The sequence below is a fragment of the Galleria mellonella genome, unplaced genomic scaffold (genome assembly GCF_026898425.1).
Source record: "Galleria mellonella isolate WM207_F2 unplaced genomic scaffold, CSIRO_AGI_GalMel_v1 utg28, whole genome shotgun sequence".
Taxonomy (NCBI): Eukaryota; Metazoa; Arthropoda; class Insecta; order Lepidoptera; family Pyralidae; genus Galleria; species Galleria mellonella.
Genome location: NW_026442064.1, coordinates 5,082,873 through 5,100,750, shown reverse-complemented (window position 1 = coordinate 5,100,750; position 17,878 = coordinate 5,082,873). Strand labels below are relative to the sequence as shown.

At 31.9% G+C, this 17,878-nt stretch overlaps 1 protein-coding gene across 1 annotated transcript in view; it reads left to right on the top strand.

The window, feature by feature from the left end:
- LOC113519744 (protein nervous wreck) overlaps positions 1–17,878 on the top strand; it is a 78,091-nt gene that overhangs the window by 45,537 nt on the left and 14,676 nt on the right. The window contains exons 4-8 of the mRNA XM_031911436.2: positions 3,648–3,792; positions 5,382–5,518; positions 10,537–10,690; positions 10,911–11,138; positions 15,092–15,277. Of these exons, the coding sequence (XP_031767296.1) occupies positions 3,648–3,792; positions 5,382–5,518; positions 10,537–10,690; positions 10,911–11,138; positions 15,092–15,277 (850 nt within the window). The remainder of the gene's footprint in view (positions 1–3,647; positions 3,793–5,381; positions 5,519–10,536; positions 10,691–10,910; positions 11,139–15,091; positions 15,278–17,878) is intronic.

The following is a 17,878-nucleotide window of genomic DNA, read 5'->3' as shown; positions in this document are numbered from 1 at the left end:
AACGGATATCCTTTATTTTTATTACATACAGTGGTAAATCATATTACTTACAGTTGGGCGTATATGTAAGAAATTAACAACAGTTTATAATTACATATTTGATAATTTGCATAAGATTGTAATACTGCAACACTTCCTTTCACCTTATTTTCGAATTTTAAGATAAGTACCTATGAAAGTTATAATTGATTGATCTTTGTTTTTCCCCAGCTGATGAACATAAAGTTATATCTTTCGGTACAGAACGGTTTATATATAGTTAAAAGATGTAAAGGTTCCGATCGATTTATTCATAACAAACTTTTCGTCTGCTACTTCCTACGCGAGAATTTTAGAAGAAGGAAAACCAATCATTTTGACCACTTCTCGATAAAGTATCAAGAAAAAAAAATACATCATATTTTAAGTTAGACCTTTAAAAATACAAATATGAACCCCGCATCACATTTAGTGCAGTAATTTTTGTGTGATGTCAGAACAATCGTACAGACAAAATTTCTAAAAAAATGTTATTTTGACATCAATTGGTCTTATTAAAACCCATCATGTTATTTTTTCTTAAATATCTCCCATTTACAGACATTGTCTAAATACAATTTATTATATTAGTAAGAAGTAAGACATTCGATTCAATACGTAAATATTATATGTGTATTAAATATTCTGAGATTAATGAATTGCTGGCTGGATGGGATCGCAGGCGATATTGGATGCGAGATATTTTTAGAATGTCAATTTCATTCTATACGAGTTAGTTATGTCTTTAAGCCTTTAGGGATGTTCAGTTTAGGGCGGCCATATATGTTCTACGTTCGATAAGGAGTATAAATAAAATTTCTTATTTATACTGACTTTTTAATCTTACTCTAGAGTCAAGTTTCTTATTTCTTTTATAGTTATTGTATTATTTTTGAAATAAACTAAATAAAGATACTTCCAACACTGTCATCCCCGGAATGTTTAAAGGCAACTAATAAGAGCAACAAAGTACAATACTTTTCTACCTACTAGAGGAGAAAAACTCAAAATATAACTTATCAAGTCACCTAACAAGCGTATTGATAGTTAATACCCTGGGCTCCTGTTATGGGAAGTGGTCCGTACCATGCTATAATGATGCAATTCAAAGGGCTGTTGGTGAGATCTTTATCTGAATTCTAAGTAGAAGAGTTTTAAGAAAAATGGCCATCATATTTTTATATAACCTATGAGTATTTATATTTCCTGTTTTTACACGCCGTAATTAAGTTAAATACCGATCAATATCATTAGAGTTTTTAATAATACCTTTTTACCAAACATTTCCTGCTTAGAGTTGTATTATTCCTTTTTTTGAGTTTGAGAATTCGAGTTTCATTTTATACTGATTCTCTGTCATGTAAAATTTATAATTACAATTACAAATGACCAGTTATTTCAGTAAATAAACGCCAAGTAGCCTTGGATATGGAAATTTTCAAGGCTGATTGCAAAGTGTACTAAAGCGTAAAAATTTATATTTCAATTTCACAGCATAAGAATTAGTACTGTAAGAATAATAATTTAGTAGATTATTTTATTAAAGGACTTTTTATAGATAAAAAATCACTTCACATAGTCCACTGTCTAAAGTTTTTTTTTTTTTATACTAGTTGCCTAATTTAGAAAATAATATGACCCGAATTATCATGTAATCGTTCGGGACATGATCAAGGCGTTACACTACTGATTGTTCGTCACACTGTGACATAACGATATATAGGTGTCTATCTACATATCGGTCATATAAATACAAACTCACAAGCAGAATATACTAAGCAATATGTTATAACACCCAGAGGAATTACACGTCCGAATATGTTCATTTGGGTTTGTTTTAACTTCCAATGAAACGAATGATTGGACTTTATAATTCTTTTTGTATGAAAATTGTATTTAAAAATATAAACATGTAAACAAATAAACAAATGGCGACGGAAAATTAATAAAAAGTTTTTTTTTTCCTAATATAATAAAATATACAGGACACTACATCACTTGTTAAATAATAGTTTCTGCTTATTTATTCAACGATTCTACTGCGTTGAATTAAATTTTGTTGGCGACTCGAACAGAATGAATAATTCTTGGGTTATCATAAAACAAACATGGTCTGGACACAAAAGAATTAGACCAAATGCAAGTTAATCAATTATAATTTGATGAGCATTAAGTCTAACTTAAATTTAATGGTCGAGAAATGGACAGCACCATCACTCTTGGGATATCACCAAGGCCTACGATTGTGAATCCGCCTGCCAAGCGTGGCAACTACTGCGAAAGCCCACTCATATGGGGAAAGCCTATGTTCAACAATGGGTAGTTAACGGTTGACATGATGATGATGAATTTTTGGCATATTACTTGGTTAGTTTATATTGAATTAGCGATCTGCCCCGGCTTTGCGCGGGAACTTAGGTAGGTACGTTATAACAATTATTATATTTCCAATTTAATTGAAAATAAAATATAAATATAAGTCCATATTGCTTGATGGTAATGTAACTTACAGAAGACTTATAGAAGGTGCAAGAATTTTTAAAACCGTTAAACTTAGATTATTTAGATCAAGTCTCAAAAACGGGTCAACATTCTGCCAGCTAATTGTCAAATTAGTAGACTCGTTTCTTTATCAGTATCCTATATACTTACACATAAAATGTATCTTGACGTATTATTGAATAAATAAAATGAGTGTTTACGCATTAAAAAGATACAGAATTTATAAGACAAAATAAATATATAAGTTATAAAGGAATCACTCAAGAACTATTTATCACGCAAAATTGTATGAAAATGTTAACCCATTTTTCTCGAAGCATATCTATGATGACACTCTATTTATATAATGTAAGCCGTTAATGAATTTGAGGACTATTTATATAATCTAAGCCGTTGAAGTATTTATTGAGATCATATATATCCTACAATATCCTACAATTGGCGGTATTCAAATTTGCGATGGCCTATTTTTCCGCCATCAATGTTCAGAGGTACGCAATATATTGATATCGGAGCGGTAACGATATTAGTTGGTATCTGAAACGCCTAAGTATCTACCCGACTGCAAAGAATGCCAAATTTTATCTGTGATCTGTCATAATATTTTCAATATGCTCGGCGAAGTATAAATAACCTATTTTACTGAATTGAATGATATTTAGTGGAAATCCATATCACTGGTTAGTTTGTTTAACTCCGCTATTATTAATAGCCGTGTTAATATTAATAGAATATAATAAATAATATAAACAGAATAAATAATAAACAAAATAATTGTAATCAACTAACCATATGTAACATACTAAATAGTAATAACGTTGCACCAGTCGTCAAAAGAGTTCGGTATATATTGGATTGGATATCGAATTGGATGAGCCTTATTGGGGCGCCAGCCTCGGCTATTAAGCCTAGGTCTGACGAATATTGTCAGAGGATGCGTAGGGTATGCTTGTAGGGGAGTCGACTGCAAAGCACACTGACGGGCCACGCAGTGGGGTTAGATATATCGGCTCTGCTCCAAGTACCGTGTTACTAAACAGGAATGTAAACAATGTACACATTTATGGTTAATGATATTATTTTATTGATTTTTACTCATAGAAACCTAACTGTACTGTATTGTTCAGGAACATGTGGAACGTTTGGCGCACCGTGCTAGAAGAGAACGAGAAGCTAGCGCGCGCCAGACTAGCCGCTGTAGAGGTGTTCCAGCAACAAATAGCAGACGAGGCCAAGTTCCTAAGGCAACACAAACTTAATGTCGCCAAAAAGGTGAGACGGTCCTAAATGCAATTTGTAATGGCAAAGAAGTATCTTTTTTAATAAAAAGAAATAAAATAATTATCTCCTTTGCGCTATCTGTGTACGTTGATGAAAATTCAACTAAATTGCTTCATCATCACTTATCAAAAACCAAAAAGCCCAAGCTCTTCCCCATCCAAAAAGTACATATAAACCAAATTTAGTGACAGTTGGTTGAGTCGTTAAAGCATCAAGAAGTAACAAATACACAAAGAAACATCCACATCCATAATATTTGTAATAATGATTACAGTACAATAATACTCTTGGTACTTAAGATCAGCAATAGTATAAAAAAATCTTTTTTATACTCGTATGAAAATAGCGTAATCTGATATAATAAGATACGAACCATCAACAGTTGCCTTCATGTCAACAGTAAATATTTTAAAGTAGATTTAGTACGACGTCATTTAAATATATGAAAGCTGCAATCTGATGAAACAATCAAACTGTAATAAACAGTATATTACGGTACACATCAAACGCGAAATATATGACGAGTGAGATATGCGGGCGGTCATTTATGTTACATGTAAGTAATGAGTTTCGTGTTTAATCTGTGGTTTAATTGGTCACTTTTAACGTATGTTGGAAATTAATTACGAATATTGACATTCCAATTTTAAATCCAACCTTTTTTTTAATATAAGACCATCGTCCACGGACATAATGTCAATAAAATGGGCTTAGATAAACAATTCTAATTCTCTATAGACTTATTTACAAATATTCGGTAAGCAATAGAAAACAATGTTTCCAATCGACAACATCTTTGTGAATTTGTTTTCTGTGCATCATATTGCGATTTTGCTTTAACATCAAGGGCTTGTTAACTTTTATCTTTATTTGTAATCTAAGCTGCTAAAAAATTATAAAAATGGTGTAACCATTTTCTATAATTTAAACTGTCGGCTTATTTTTTAAAAAGTAGAATGCTTTTTTACTACTAAACTACGTAAACTACTTTTTAAAGTTGAATATAATACATTTAATTTGTCAAGAAAAAATACCGACAACAATCGTGGCAGAACCCGTTATTTTAATTTAAAAACCAAACTATTGGAATTATTTTGATGGAATTTCTACGAAACAAATTTAAAAATATATATTTTCAGATAAAAATAATTTTTAGTTTATAAATGAACATAATAATAATACAATTGAATTAAAAATCTCCTTTTCTTTAGTTAGTTGCAAATAGAAGTAAAAATCTATTATGCAAACAGGTACAATAATGAAGGAAGGAATGAGTCAAAGTCTAATAACTGGTAGTCTTTCATAAAATTTAACTACTGTAATTAAACTGAATTAAATACTTTACTATCCAAATAATTATTGAACATTTTATGATTTGTAATTATTTATATCGGCTTATGGTTTAAACAATGTGTAAATTACTGTATGTCACATGTAATTCCAAGACTACATAAGGAATTGTTGAAGAAATTAATTTCGTGCAAGTAGTTTCATGTTTCTACATTTCTCATTGTAAACTAGGCTTTATTAATATAATTGCTTTATATACAAGTTCTAATTTATATTTGTCATTGTTACAGTGCACAGATTCACTTGCACAAGCGCACAAAGAATTACAATTGACTGTGGTCGATGTAGACAAGACCAAGAAATTGTACTTCGACGAGGAACACACGGCCCACGACGTAAGGGACAAGGCAAAGGATATCGAGGAAAAGTAAGTAAATTTATACATGTAACTAGCAGTACCCGCGATTCTATTCACGTCAAAAATAAATAAATTCGTGAAAGCATTCTAATCATTTGATACTAACATCTCTGTGCAAGTAAAACTCAGTGGCGACCTCTCTGGTATATCATGAATAATTTTATGACAAATTAAGTCGCTTTATTCTGTCTGAACGTGTCCTTTTTGTGTCAAAATAATCTAAATATCAAGAGTTCTTTAGACTGTTCTGACAACATCAAGCAGATATCTCATGATATGATCTCTGTGGCTTATAAAGGATTTACACGAAAAGTTTTTAAATTAAAATCAACGTATTTTTCCCCTGCCTTGTCTCTCTATATTGACTGACCTGAATAATAAGCTTGTATCTGCTTTTATGCCAAATTTCATGACATTGCAATTTCATTTTCGAATTTATAAATGTTACTAGCTACTACTATGTTAATTAAGAATACAAAATATGTGTTCAATCCAACGATAATACATGTTTGTTCATATATGTGTATTTATCATTTATAATATATGTGTATATGTATAGCGAAACAGTATACTCTGTTATGTTCATGGTACTGCTCATGTGTATAGGCGACGGTTACCACTTTCCATCAGATGGGCCGTCAGCTTGTTTGCCATTCAAAGTTGCATAAAAAAAATTGTTGAAATACGATCTACTAATTATCCTAATGCGAGTATGTTTGAGTATTAGACATAGAAAAATTACAATTATAAATACACTAACGAACATTTCGCCGCCAAACATGGTCTCAGCATATAATGGGCTTGCAGTCCTTTCTTTCCCGTAAGTGTATTAAGAAGCGGCTTAGGTAACTTAATAGTCAAAGAATGGGCAGCAGAGTCCCTCTTAAAACATCACCAAAAGCCTTACTGCGGTTGCCAATCTGCCTGTCAAGTGTTGCAAGTACTGACAACCTCCCCCCCCCCCTCATAGTGTTTATAAGCCTATATCCAGCAGTTCATAGTTAACGGCTGATGTAATGATATAATGCATTAAATCTTTCCTCTTCACAATATTCTATATTATTTATAAATTGGAAAGTAACTGCTGATTCTAAAACAGAAAATACACACTAGATAATACCTGATAGATGGTAAAAGAATGGAAAATAAAATCATATTTTACCTCCCCACATAATAACTAGAGAGCTGCTTTAAAATGCAGCCTCCGAGGAAAATAGCTAAGAAAATATTTTCTTGATACTTTGAATTACGTACGTAATATGATATTGTGCGTAAATGTATCGTCAGCTGTAATAACTTTTACTTTAGTTAACAACTTAGTATACATACATGTATATATGTATGCATATTGTGAACTCTGCATATATTTAAAGTATCTATTATTAATCAGTACATATAGTAAAATCGTAACTGATCGCTGTCTGTACATGGAAGATATATAAGAAAAACTATTATAGGGGGACTTTATGAACGCAATAGAACCAAAAAAACAATGATTTTTAGAATTATTGACTATTTGTCTGTACCTTTGTGCACGCTAATCTTAGAAACGGCTTAACCGATTAGAATGCGGTTTCCATTAATGCTTTGCGGTTTGTTCCACTTAACATTTAGTGTCTGTTTTATTTCAATCGGTTCATAAATAAAAAAGAGTTATATCAATCTAAAGAATCACATATAAAATGCTATAAAATAGCCGATCAGTTGAATTGGCTGAAACCTTATGAAAATATTAGGTACGTAATTATCATTTAAGTATATAATACAATATAAGACCAGATTAATGAAAGGTTTCAATGGGAAGGATATACGAGAACTACATAGATAGAAGTGAGCAATGCCGCGGGAAACGGCTACTATTTACATGTACATACATCCTTCTTACTAATATTATAAACTAGCTGATGCCCGCGACTTCGTCCGCGTGGTATTTATTATTCTTGTTTAGTATGTATCGATGTATGTACCTATCTGTTTATTATATCTGAGAATACTGGATCAAAATTAACAAATGACATGTCGTTCTCACTCTTTGTCTTACGTTAAAATAACTTTACTTAAGTAGGTTGTGTACTAAGCTATATAAGTTACTATAGTTTTTTAACTATCCCACGGGAACTCCTTATTTTTCCATGATTAAAAGTATCTAAAATGTTGTCCGAGCTTGTAAAGTACCATGCAAAATTCCATTTAAATCGGTCCAACAATTTCAGAGATTAGCTCGTACAAACAGACGTAATCTATTTCATTTCTAATATCCCCCTGACTTGGTTTTTAGCGTTTTTTTTTCTATATACAGACATACATTAGGTATGTAATTATATATATATATATATATATATATATATATATATATATATATATATATATATATATATATATATATATATATATAAAATAGTTTGTTTGTTTCCTCTTATCGCCAATCGATATACACGTATAAGACGGAGAAGGATATAGGTTACTTTTTTCCCGGTCAGTGAACATTATTCCGGTCATGCGGACGAAGACGAAGCGAAAAGCTAGTTTATATATAAAGATATTTTCTTTTATTTATCTTTTACTAAATGCATAGCACTAGCTCTGGCGTAGAGTAGAAGATGGTGCAAATTCCAAAATATAACGTGACAACGTTATATTGTATTTTAACAATTAGATAAGGATTTTTACGTTATAAGAAAGTATTGTAAAATATATATAAGTTTTCCACACAAGATGTTTAATATTTTAGTTAAGGCCTAAAAAAGAGAACTCTCATTATTTAGTCTTAGTTACTAAGAAATATTTCTATTTTAAATGTACTATCTTCTATAATTTAGTTCAGTAATTCTTCAAATACACTTCAATAGACTTCAAGATGTTTTTAAAAAAGGAAAAAATTATTGTCGCAATTTTCCTATATAAACTTTCCACGGTAACCTACTTACAGTAATCGACAAAGTGTCGTCTAGCCCATTATAGAAAATAAACTGTGGGAATGTTCCTATTTTAAACACGCTTCAATATTGTTCATGTTGTCTATAATCTAATATTATAAAGAACAAAGTTTGATTGTTCGTTCGTAATAGTCAAACTCAAAAACTACTTAAACGATTTTAAAAATTCTTTCATGTATAGCTACATTATCGGCATGTAAACAATAAATTATTATAGAAAATTCGATCTACTCATGTGAAGCCAGAGTGGACAGTTAGTTTTTTATATTACTGTGATTGGCAAACATATTCATTGTGCATTTTATAAAAACTGTATATACAGCTTGAAATACTCATATAATTTTTTTCTATTTTTTTATTCTGCCCTTTTATTCTAGCAGTGAATCGGAATATATTTCCTTAAAAAATATAAGTTGAATAACGACAAAAAATGTTAAGCCTCCACAGACATCAGTCTTAATATGGAAGATATACTTATTGTTGTGTCCTTAATAAAATATTCCCTTTTACATTTAGAATAATAAATATTGCTACTAATTTCGATTTCATCTGTACATGACTTTATCAAAAAAGTTCTTCTTTTAAATAATATTTATTAATAGGATATTAGCAAAATATATTTCAAAATCCCAAATAAGTAATTTCATTGGAAAGTTTTCAATAAGTAAGTAAATTAACACCACGCTAAGGAAGAACGTAAATTAAAATAGAATAAATTGACAAAATATGCATTGTATTAAAAATTTCAGTAGGACAAATCAGGCTTTTAACTTGCACTAAAGCACCGCTACTGGCTGTAAGCCACCATTTATCTTGGAAAATAAAGATAGGTAGCCAACTCAAAAGCCCAAGTCGAATGGTGTCACCAAACTTTCCCGGTTTTAACCAGTTTGAAGCTTGAACTGAAGCATTCAGGCAATACGACAGTTTAAACGGAGACTTTACGTTACTTAAAAGTGCATACTTACTCTACAAACTATATATCAAAGTAAGTATTAACTTTTGAGTTTTCAAAGGTATTTCTCAACTAAAACTATGTAGTTTTAATCAGGAAATAACTCTGACTGTAACATTTTATGCACATTCTAGGTTGTATACGCTTTGACAGTCCGTAAATGCCCGCGGGATTCAAGTCGTGAGCATGTTTATGCATTTATTTTATTTTACGATGTCGCAACAACGTCCAGGGAAAATTTTATGATATCACGTTATACCATCCTCAGTATCAAAGTATCTTTTGGCCATTATGTTTTAATTTACCAGCACCCGTAAACCTTTGCTTTTTATCTTTATTACATTTATCTATTTTACAAAAACACTTGCTATCTTATACTTATACTTGAAAATCGCGTATATTTATTTATATTTGGATATCTATATATTTTTGTGCTTTAATCTTACACAACATAACTATTTGATACCTCTTATAATAGGCCATTATAACAGGCATATTATATATATATATATATATATATATATATATATATATATATATATATATATATATATATATATATATAAAATCCTCCTTTCCTTAACGGAAGGCTTCGTAATGCAATGGTATTCTACATGAACAAGATTGCACAAGTAGCGAGTTCGAGTAGGAATTTTTGCTGACGCCAAAAATTTATTTAAATTTAATTTCCGATTTCGGTGATGTAATATACTGATAACTGATAATAAATAAATTAGAATAACTGTAATAGGCTCGCAGATTAGATTCTAATAGCTTCACAAAATATGAGCATATGGAGTGTCACTGAACGGAAACTATTGACAAATGCTCTGATTATCCCATGAGGATTATAATACAGATGTAGTGAGCATATATTTTTTAAACAGCATCAATCACTAGCTTTTACTCGTGACTTCGTTCGCCTGACCGGGATATGTTCATTAATCGAGACAAAAGTGGTCGATGTCCTCTATTCCATATAATATGTGTATACCAAATTTCATAATGGTGAAATAAGTCGTTAAGAAACTAAGAGAAAAAATCTCATTTTTACATTTACAATATTAGTAGAGATATTATTTATTTTATATCCCTTTCCCTCTTAATATGACTCAAGAATAAAAATTTGTACGCAGACTGAAGAAGAAGAAAGGCTCGTTCTTCCAGTCTATAACTTCACTGCAAAAGAACAGCGCTAAGGTGTCTTCCCGAAGGGACCAGCTGGAGGAGAAGTCCACGGGTGCCAGAAATGACTACTTGCTCAGTATCTCAGCTGCTAATGCCCATCAGGTGAAATATGCGTAAAATGATTACTTAAGGATTTTTAATTTACAAAATCAAAATGCAATAAAAAGCAATAAAGAAAATATCACAAAATACAAAAATTTATGTCTATAGATAAGTGACGGTTGCCAATTAAATAAATTTTGTTTTTAAATACATATAGGTACTGATGTTGATTTAAAAAGTTATTTTTAAAATTTACTTATAAAACCTGTTTTACCTACAGAACCGTTATTTTTTGGTGGAACTACAAACTTGCATGCAAAACATGGAATCATCAGTCTACGAGAAAGTGTCAGAGTTCCTAACTCTGATGGGTCGCACCGAACTCCTCACATGTTCAGCTACTCAGCACTCGTTTGGAAAAATCAGGGACCAAGCTCAGCAGCTCACCAGAGAGTATAACTTGCAATGCTTGTACTTATACTATCCAGTATTGAAACAACACATACAGGTCAGTGTAGTAATATATTGTATATTATTATTGAGACAGATGGATAATTTATTTGCATTACTTACAGCACACAAATAACAACAAATATATGCAATAAAAAAGAGATAAAGGAATGCATATACAAAAAAGCAAAATATATAAAACAAGTAACAGTTTTCTTCCTTCATGCGCGTGCCATAGCAATACAAATTGGTCACAATTCAATTTATTGTTTTGCCCTCAAAAGAGTAAAACACTGATATTCTGTTGTGGCGAAGAGTCAGTCGCGAAATTTCTTAATAAAATAATAATAAAAAAGAAATATGAATAAAATAGATTGTGTGTGTCCTTTACATTCTTTACCATTTAATATTTTATTTTAAATAAATAACAGTTATTTATTTGGTATTAGGTATTAGGTAATAGGGCTAGGTAGCCAGAGGTCACTTTCTGTCACATTCAAACATTCAAGCAATAAATATTTCCGCTATATACCTATAAGGTATGCCAATTTTTTGTTTCATAATTAAAAACATTTTAAGCTCTTTTTTTTTAATATATGTTTAGTTTTAGACAATCTTGTTGGTGGTGGTATTATATTATTCTAGCATTTCATAGCTTGGTAGCGAAAACTTATTTATCAATCCGAGGTTTATAAAATTTTAATATTTATATATTCTTTATTGCACAAAAACATACAGTAACAACAATAAGTTAATAACAATGTTAGCAAAGGCGAACTTATCTCTAAAAGAGATTTCTTCCAGTCAACCTAACGCAGTGGCATAGGAAGTAGTGAGTGGGCAGTAGTAGTGCAAGACAGAAATTTAAATAAATATTTACATAAATTATAAATAATTATATATATACACACATGCATTCACATATATACATACATACACATACACATATATATACATATACACATACATATACACACATACATACACACGTTAAATACAACATATAAATATCAAATACAAGAGAACACAATGATGACAGTCTTCTAATCATTTTTATATTTAAATTAAATTGGAAAGATAAAATGATTTTAATCTTTTTTTGAAGGAACTGCTAGACGGGCTATTCTGAATATTCACGGGAAGTTTATTCCACAGCTGTACAGCACGATATGCAAATGAGTTACCCATAAAATGGGTTTTACAGCAGGGAAGCTTCAGTACCCTGGACTGGTTCAGACAAAGACGTCTAGGTCTGGAAGGAGGAGGTAATAATTGGAACCGGGAACGAAGGTAGGAAGGAGAATTGGGATTATTAAGGATATTATATAGGACCGCTAGGACATGTGTCTCATGACGATGTCTAATTGGGAGCCACTTTAAACGAGTGCGGTATTCCGAGACATGATCATATTTTCGTAAGCTGAAAATAAACCTTATCGCTAAATTTTGCAACCGCTCAAGCTTATTTAGCAGCTCCTCGGTCACATCTAAGAAACAGACATCGGCATAATCCAGAATGGGAAGAAGAATAGATTGTGCAAGCATAATTTTGGTATTGAAAGGGAGAAAGTATTGGAGACGTTTGAGAGAGTGATATGAAAAGTACATCCGTCTACTAATGTCATTAATATGAGAGGTCCACGACAATGTACTATCCATAATAAGTCCTAAGTTTTTCACTTTATCAGTATAAGATATCCTAGTACCCTCGTATACCAATGGAGGAATCTGAGACCATTCCAACTTACACCTCAGCCTGCCACTACCGACAATCATAGCTTGAGATTTGGCTGGATTAACAATAAGACCAAATGATTTAGCCCAAGAGTGAATAGCCAGTAGATCATCGTTTAGAGCTGAAGTTGCCTGTGTAACCTCAGACAGCATAAAGTGACGATACAACTGCAGATCATCCGCATAGAGATGGAAGGGAGAAGTAATGACTCGAGAAATATTATTAATAAAGATAGAAAATAATAAAGGGGAAAGTACACCGCCTTGAGGCACGCCAGCAGTTAATGAAGCCCAGTTCGATAAACCATCATTGGTTCTAACACACTGCTGGCGGCCGAAAAGAAAAGAAGAGAACCATTCGATAACTGGAGTGGAAACGTTGACTGCACGAAGGGTGCTAAGGAGAACATCAAAATCAACCGAATTGAAAGCATTACTGAAATCCAACAAAACAATTGCAGTCAATTTTGTGCTATCCATAGCCCGACGTATGTCCTCTGTAATATTAAGAAGCGCTCCAGTAGTGCTATGAGAGGGTCGGAAGCCCGATTGAAAGGGGCATAAAAGGTTGTTGGTGGAAAGAAACACATATACTTACATGTAGAGGGTCACAGTGAAAAATAATATTCTTAAGAACAACAATATATTAATACGTATAGAATACAATATACTATATAGAATATATAGAATAGAATACAATACGTATGGTATACAAGACGAGACAACCATTTGAATAGAAACAAAAACTGTATAAAAAATAATATCAACATATATATGTGGCCAGATTTAAAGTTATATTATCTCCACAAAGAAGTTTCAATAATACATGTTATAGAGGTACATTTTATTATTATAATGAAATTATTATAATTGGAGAAAACTATAAACAATAGAGATTTATTAATAAACGCAGAATACAAAATTTAGGATAGGTAGTTCAGAAAAGTATGGAAACATAAAAAGAGGTTAAATTATACGTCTGAACGTATGTAAAACAAATATTTTTAATTCTTGAATTCCGAAAGCCATTAGGTCGATAATGAGAAAAAAAATAATTCTTTTCGTTTCGCGCTATTTTCTCGTAAGTGCGACATTAAAATTCAAACAAGGTCCGCGTCACTCCGAACAAAAAAAAGAAGGTTGTTTGAATCTATGTAATCAGTTAATTGAATTTGAAAATGTTAGTCTATAAAGATGTTAGCTTTTTATTTATCTATCCATATTGATGCTTTGGAGTGAAGCATACTGTAAATAGTTGTATAACACTATATTAATTTACTGTACTTTGTTGATAGTTTCTGATGGTTGCATAGATAGATTTTTCAGTTTATTCAATATAATGATAATACAAACTCTTAAGTAATACGATGCTTACTGCTATTTGCTCAATTTTGGTTTGTAATTGAAACATTTAGAAATTTATACTATGCTATACTTTTATAATTATTTATTTAAATAACTTTATTGATTAAAATAAAGTATAAAAGGCGAACTTAATACTAGTAGCATTCTCTACCAGTCAACCTTTGTGATGAACAGTGAATCACGAACGCAGTACTTCATTATAGGGATAGGTGAAGCAAGTAACAAATAATAATGTATACCTCTTCGATTATATGTATAAAGTGTCTCCGTAGAAATGAGTCGAGAAAAACGGGTCAACTTTTTCACAACTTTTACAATTATAATAGTTATGAGTAATAACTTTATAACTTCTATATTTATTTTGTTTTATAAATACTGCGCCTTTTTAATGCACAAAAACTCGTTTTATTTTTTTAATTTTATTTATTAAAAAATTCGTCAAGATACATTTTGTAAGTATATAGAAAACTGAAAAAAATAATTTTTTGCTAATAAATTTAATTTATTGCTGAAAGCTAATTTGACAATTAGCTGACAAAAAGTTGACCCGATTTTGAGGCTCGAGGCTCATATACAAACACACACACACAGCAGTGGACTCTTCTTTTGAACATTAATTTATTTGGAAGATACATTAGTATGGAACTTATTTATTAATTAAAAGTAAATATGTAATTGACCATGATAATTAGGCAACAACCGCTCACGATCATAGTTTTAAATAAAATATCATAAATAGGTGTCTATTAATAATGCATTAACTATGAATTTGGTAATTTATTTGTATTCTCATTTTAGTCTTTCACTTTGCCATACTTAGTGAATGTAAAACGTCGTCTTTATAGACATTTGTTATATTTAAATCTTTCATATGTCATAATTATGAATCAAAGATAATTGTTTATTTAACAGTATGAGTTCGAGCCGTGTGACAACGACCCCATAGACACAGTGACAATAGAACACGACTCTGTGGCTCTGACCCTGGCTCAGGAAGCGCGCAGATGGGCAACCCGCGTGGTCCGCGAAACCGCGCTCGTGAGGGATGCCACACGCAAACTACATCTATACCAAGCCATGCGGGACGCCGGCCAAAAGGTAACGATAAATATTCTTTGACAATTTTCTATTTTACAAATTATGTTATCAATACTAGTGACCTGCTCCGGTTTTATTAATATATTCGGCGAAATATGTTCATATCGAGATTTACGTTCTCTACAAGTATAACAGTTGACAAATGCTTCTGACGGAACGGAACGGGAAGAGATAACGGTAATTAGACTAAAACTAGCCCCATTGTTAGCAATGTACCCTATTAGGTCGACCTCCACGCAGTCCTTCAAAAAATAATTGTGATTTGTTTTATCAGCCATTAACTGTCCACTGCTGGGAGAAGGATTATTAATAATGGGGACGTTAATCCCTATTGTTAGCAATATACCTGTCAGGTCGACCTCCTCGCGGTTTCCCCTGGAAACCATCGTGATTAATTACTAGCAAATTCGTCGCGATAGATTTACTGGCCTGACTATATCCTCACCCTCACTGGTGCCCCGATCGTGTATACTGATAGCGCAGGCAGGGTTACCATTTCATTATCATCCATAAAAAAAACTGTCCACTGCTGAACATAGCCTCTCCCATACGGGGATTTTACCAGTAGTTGCCATGCTTGTATACCTGTTGCCATGCCACTAATACCTGTTACTGACATTTGCAAAATAGCCATACACCTTTTTTTACTTATTCTCCTTCTTTTTTATGTTTTTTTGATAAGTGAAAATGGTATGGTAACCCCGCCTGCGCTAACGGGATACGCTGGTGGAACACCAGTGTAGGGTGACAGATGAGAATGAAAACAGGCCAGTTAGCCCATCATGATGAATTCGTCAGGAATTAACCATGATAGTTTCCAAGGAGAACCGCGAGGAGGTCGACCTGGTTGGGTCCATTGCTAGCAATGGGATTCTCAGTCTCCATTACTAACAATCCCTTTCCCCCTTTCTTTTCTATGTTATATACATAGAGAAATAATTTTTACATCAATACGTTTCGAATAAATTATTTTTATTTAATCCACATGACTGCCAACATTTGAGGATTATTACAGAAAACCTGCGTAATTGGGACCTAAAAGAACCTAATATTTTTTATCACTTACAAGAGGCTTTTCATTTATCCAATTCCCCCAAATGAGCAGGTTTAAAACGACAGTTGTCTTATTTATACGAGAGTCACGCTTATATTAGAAATATTATATTTCCTTACCTTTTTATCCATGTGCAGAGATATTTTTCAAGTTCAAGATACTACACTGCTCGTATTCGTTTTAGTTTTCCTTTTCTGTTAATACACCGAGAAATATTTTTGTCCCTATTTTGAATAACTCTATAAAGAGTTGACTTTGGTAAATTAAATTCCGTACACAGTTCGTCACGCGACTAGCCGCTATCATGATTCAATTATAACTAAATTATCAGTCTGTTAATGAATTACAATTACATTTCGACACAAACCCTTAAATAGTAGTGAAAAACGAAACAAGTGTGGAAAAAAATATAATATTTTTAAAATAAACTTACATAACTTGTCTAAATTTAATAATTTGTCTTATTTTTACGGGTTAATGAACTGCAATATCCTAATTATAGAGGCAAACATCGAAAGAATTCAAAAAATCAAATCTTAGTTAGCGAAGTTTCAAAATTCCCAGTAACACAAGTTTATCAGTACAAAAGTGTCGAGACTTCGTTATAATTATCAATAGAAGAGATTTCAATCTACAGGTCTTTCCAATATAGCATCGAGGCGAATTCAACCAGCATAAAACTTAATAATATACTAAATATATGATTATAATAATATACGCAGTCCAAATAATCTACCAAAGGAAGACTTTGTAGAAGTCGTTTGCTTGGACACTTCTGTCCTATTCGTATTTCTGCCATGAAGCAGTTGTGTTTGCATGGCTGTGTTTTGGTTTGAAGGGTTGGATATCGCAGTGAATTTACAGGGTACACAGGAATAACACCTGAGTCCTCAGTAATGTCAACGCATGGTGTCATGGGCGAAACAGTATACTCTGTTATGTCCATGGTACTGCTCATGTCTATAGATGTCGGTTACCACTTTTCGTGAGGTGGGCCGTCAGCTTGTTTGCCATTCTAAGAAGCATAGAAAAATCAGTTTTAACTATACAATACGACATAAGAAACAAAATTATATTTATATTACCTATTTTGATACTTAACTTCATTATTTCTTTATTGATACTTATTATGAATAATTTTCAGTTTTTAGATTTTTTTCTTTATATAAGCCTAATTGTCTACTTTGATACCAAATATCAAGTTTCTAGGTCATCTGGAAGTGAATTACGTTTTTGATCTATAAGTCAGTCAGTGTGTCAAACATAAAAACTCCATTTTTAAAATGTTAATATATATAATCAACAACTATTAAAGCAACATACATGATGTAGATTCTAGACAAACTAATAACTGCACACAATTTCATGTATGTAGGTTAAATAGGTTTCGAGTTGTGAAGGTGTCAAAGGTAGCTTGAAATGGTTCGTGTAATATTACACTCGGCTGCTGCGTTGCTAGTTTATTTGAACTTAGCTGGACACGTGCCGTGTATCTAGGTATCCAGAGCTCACGTAACCAGGATTCATTGTATTATTATTAGTAGAGG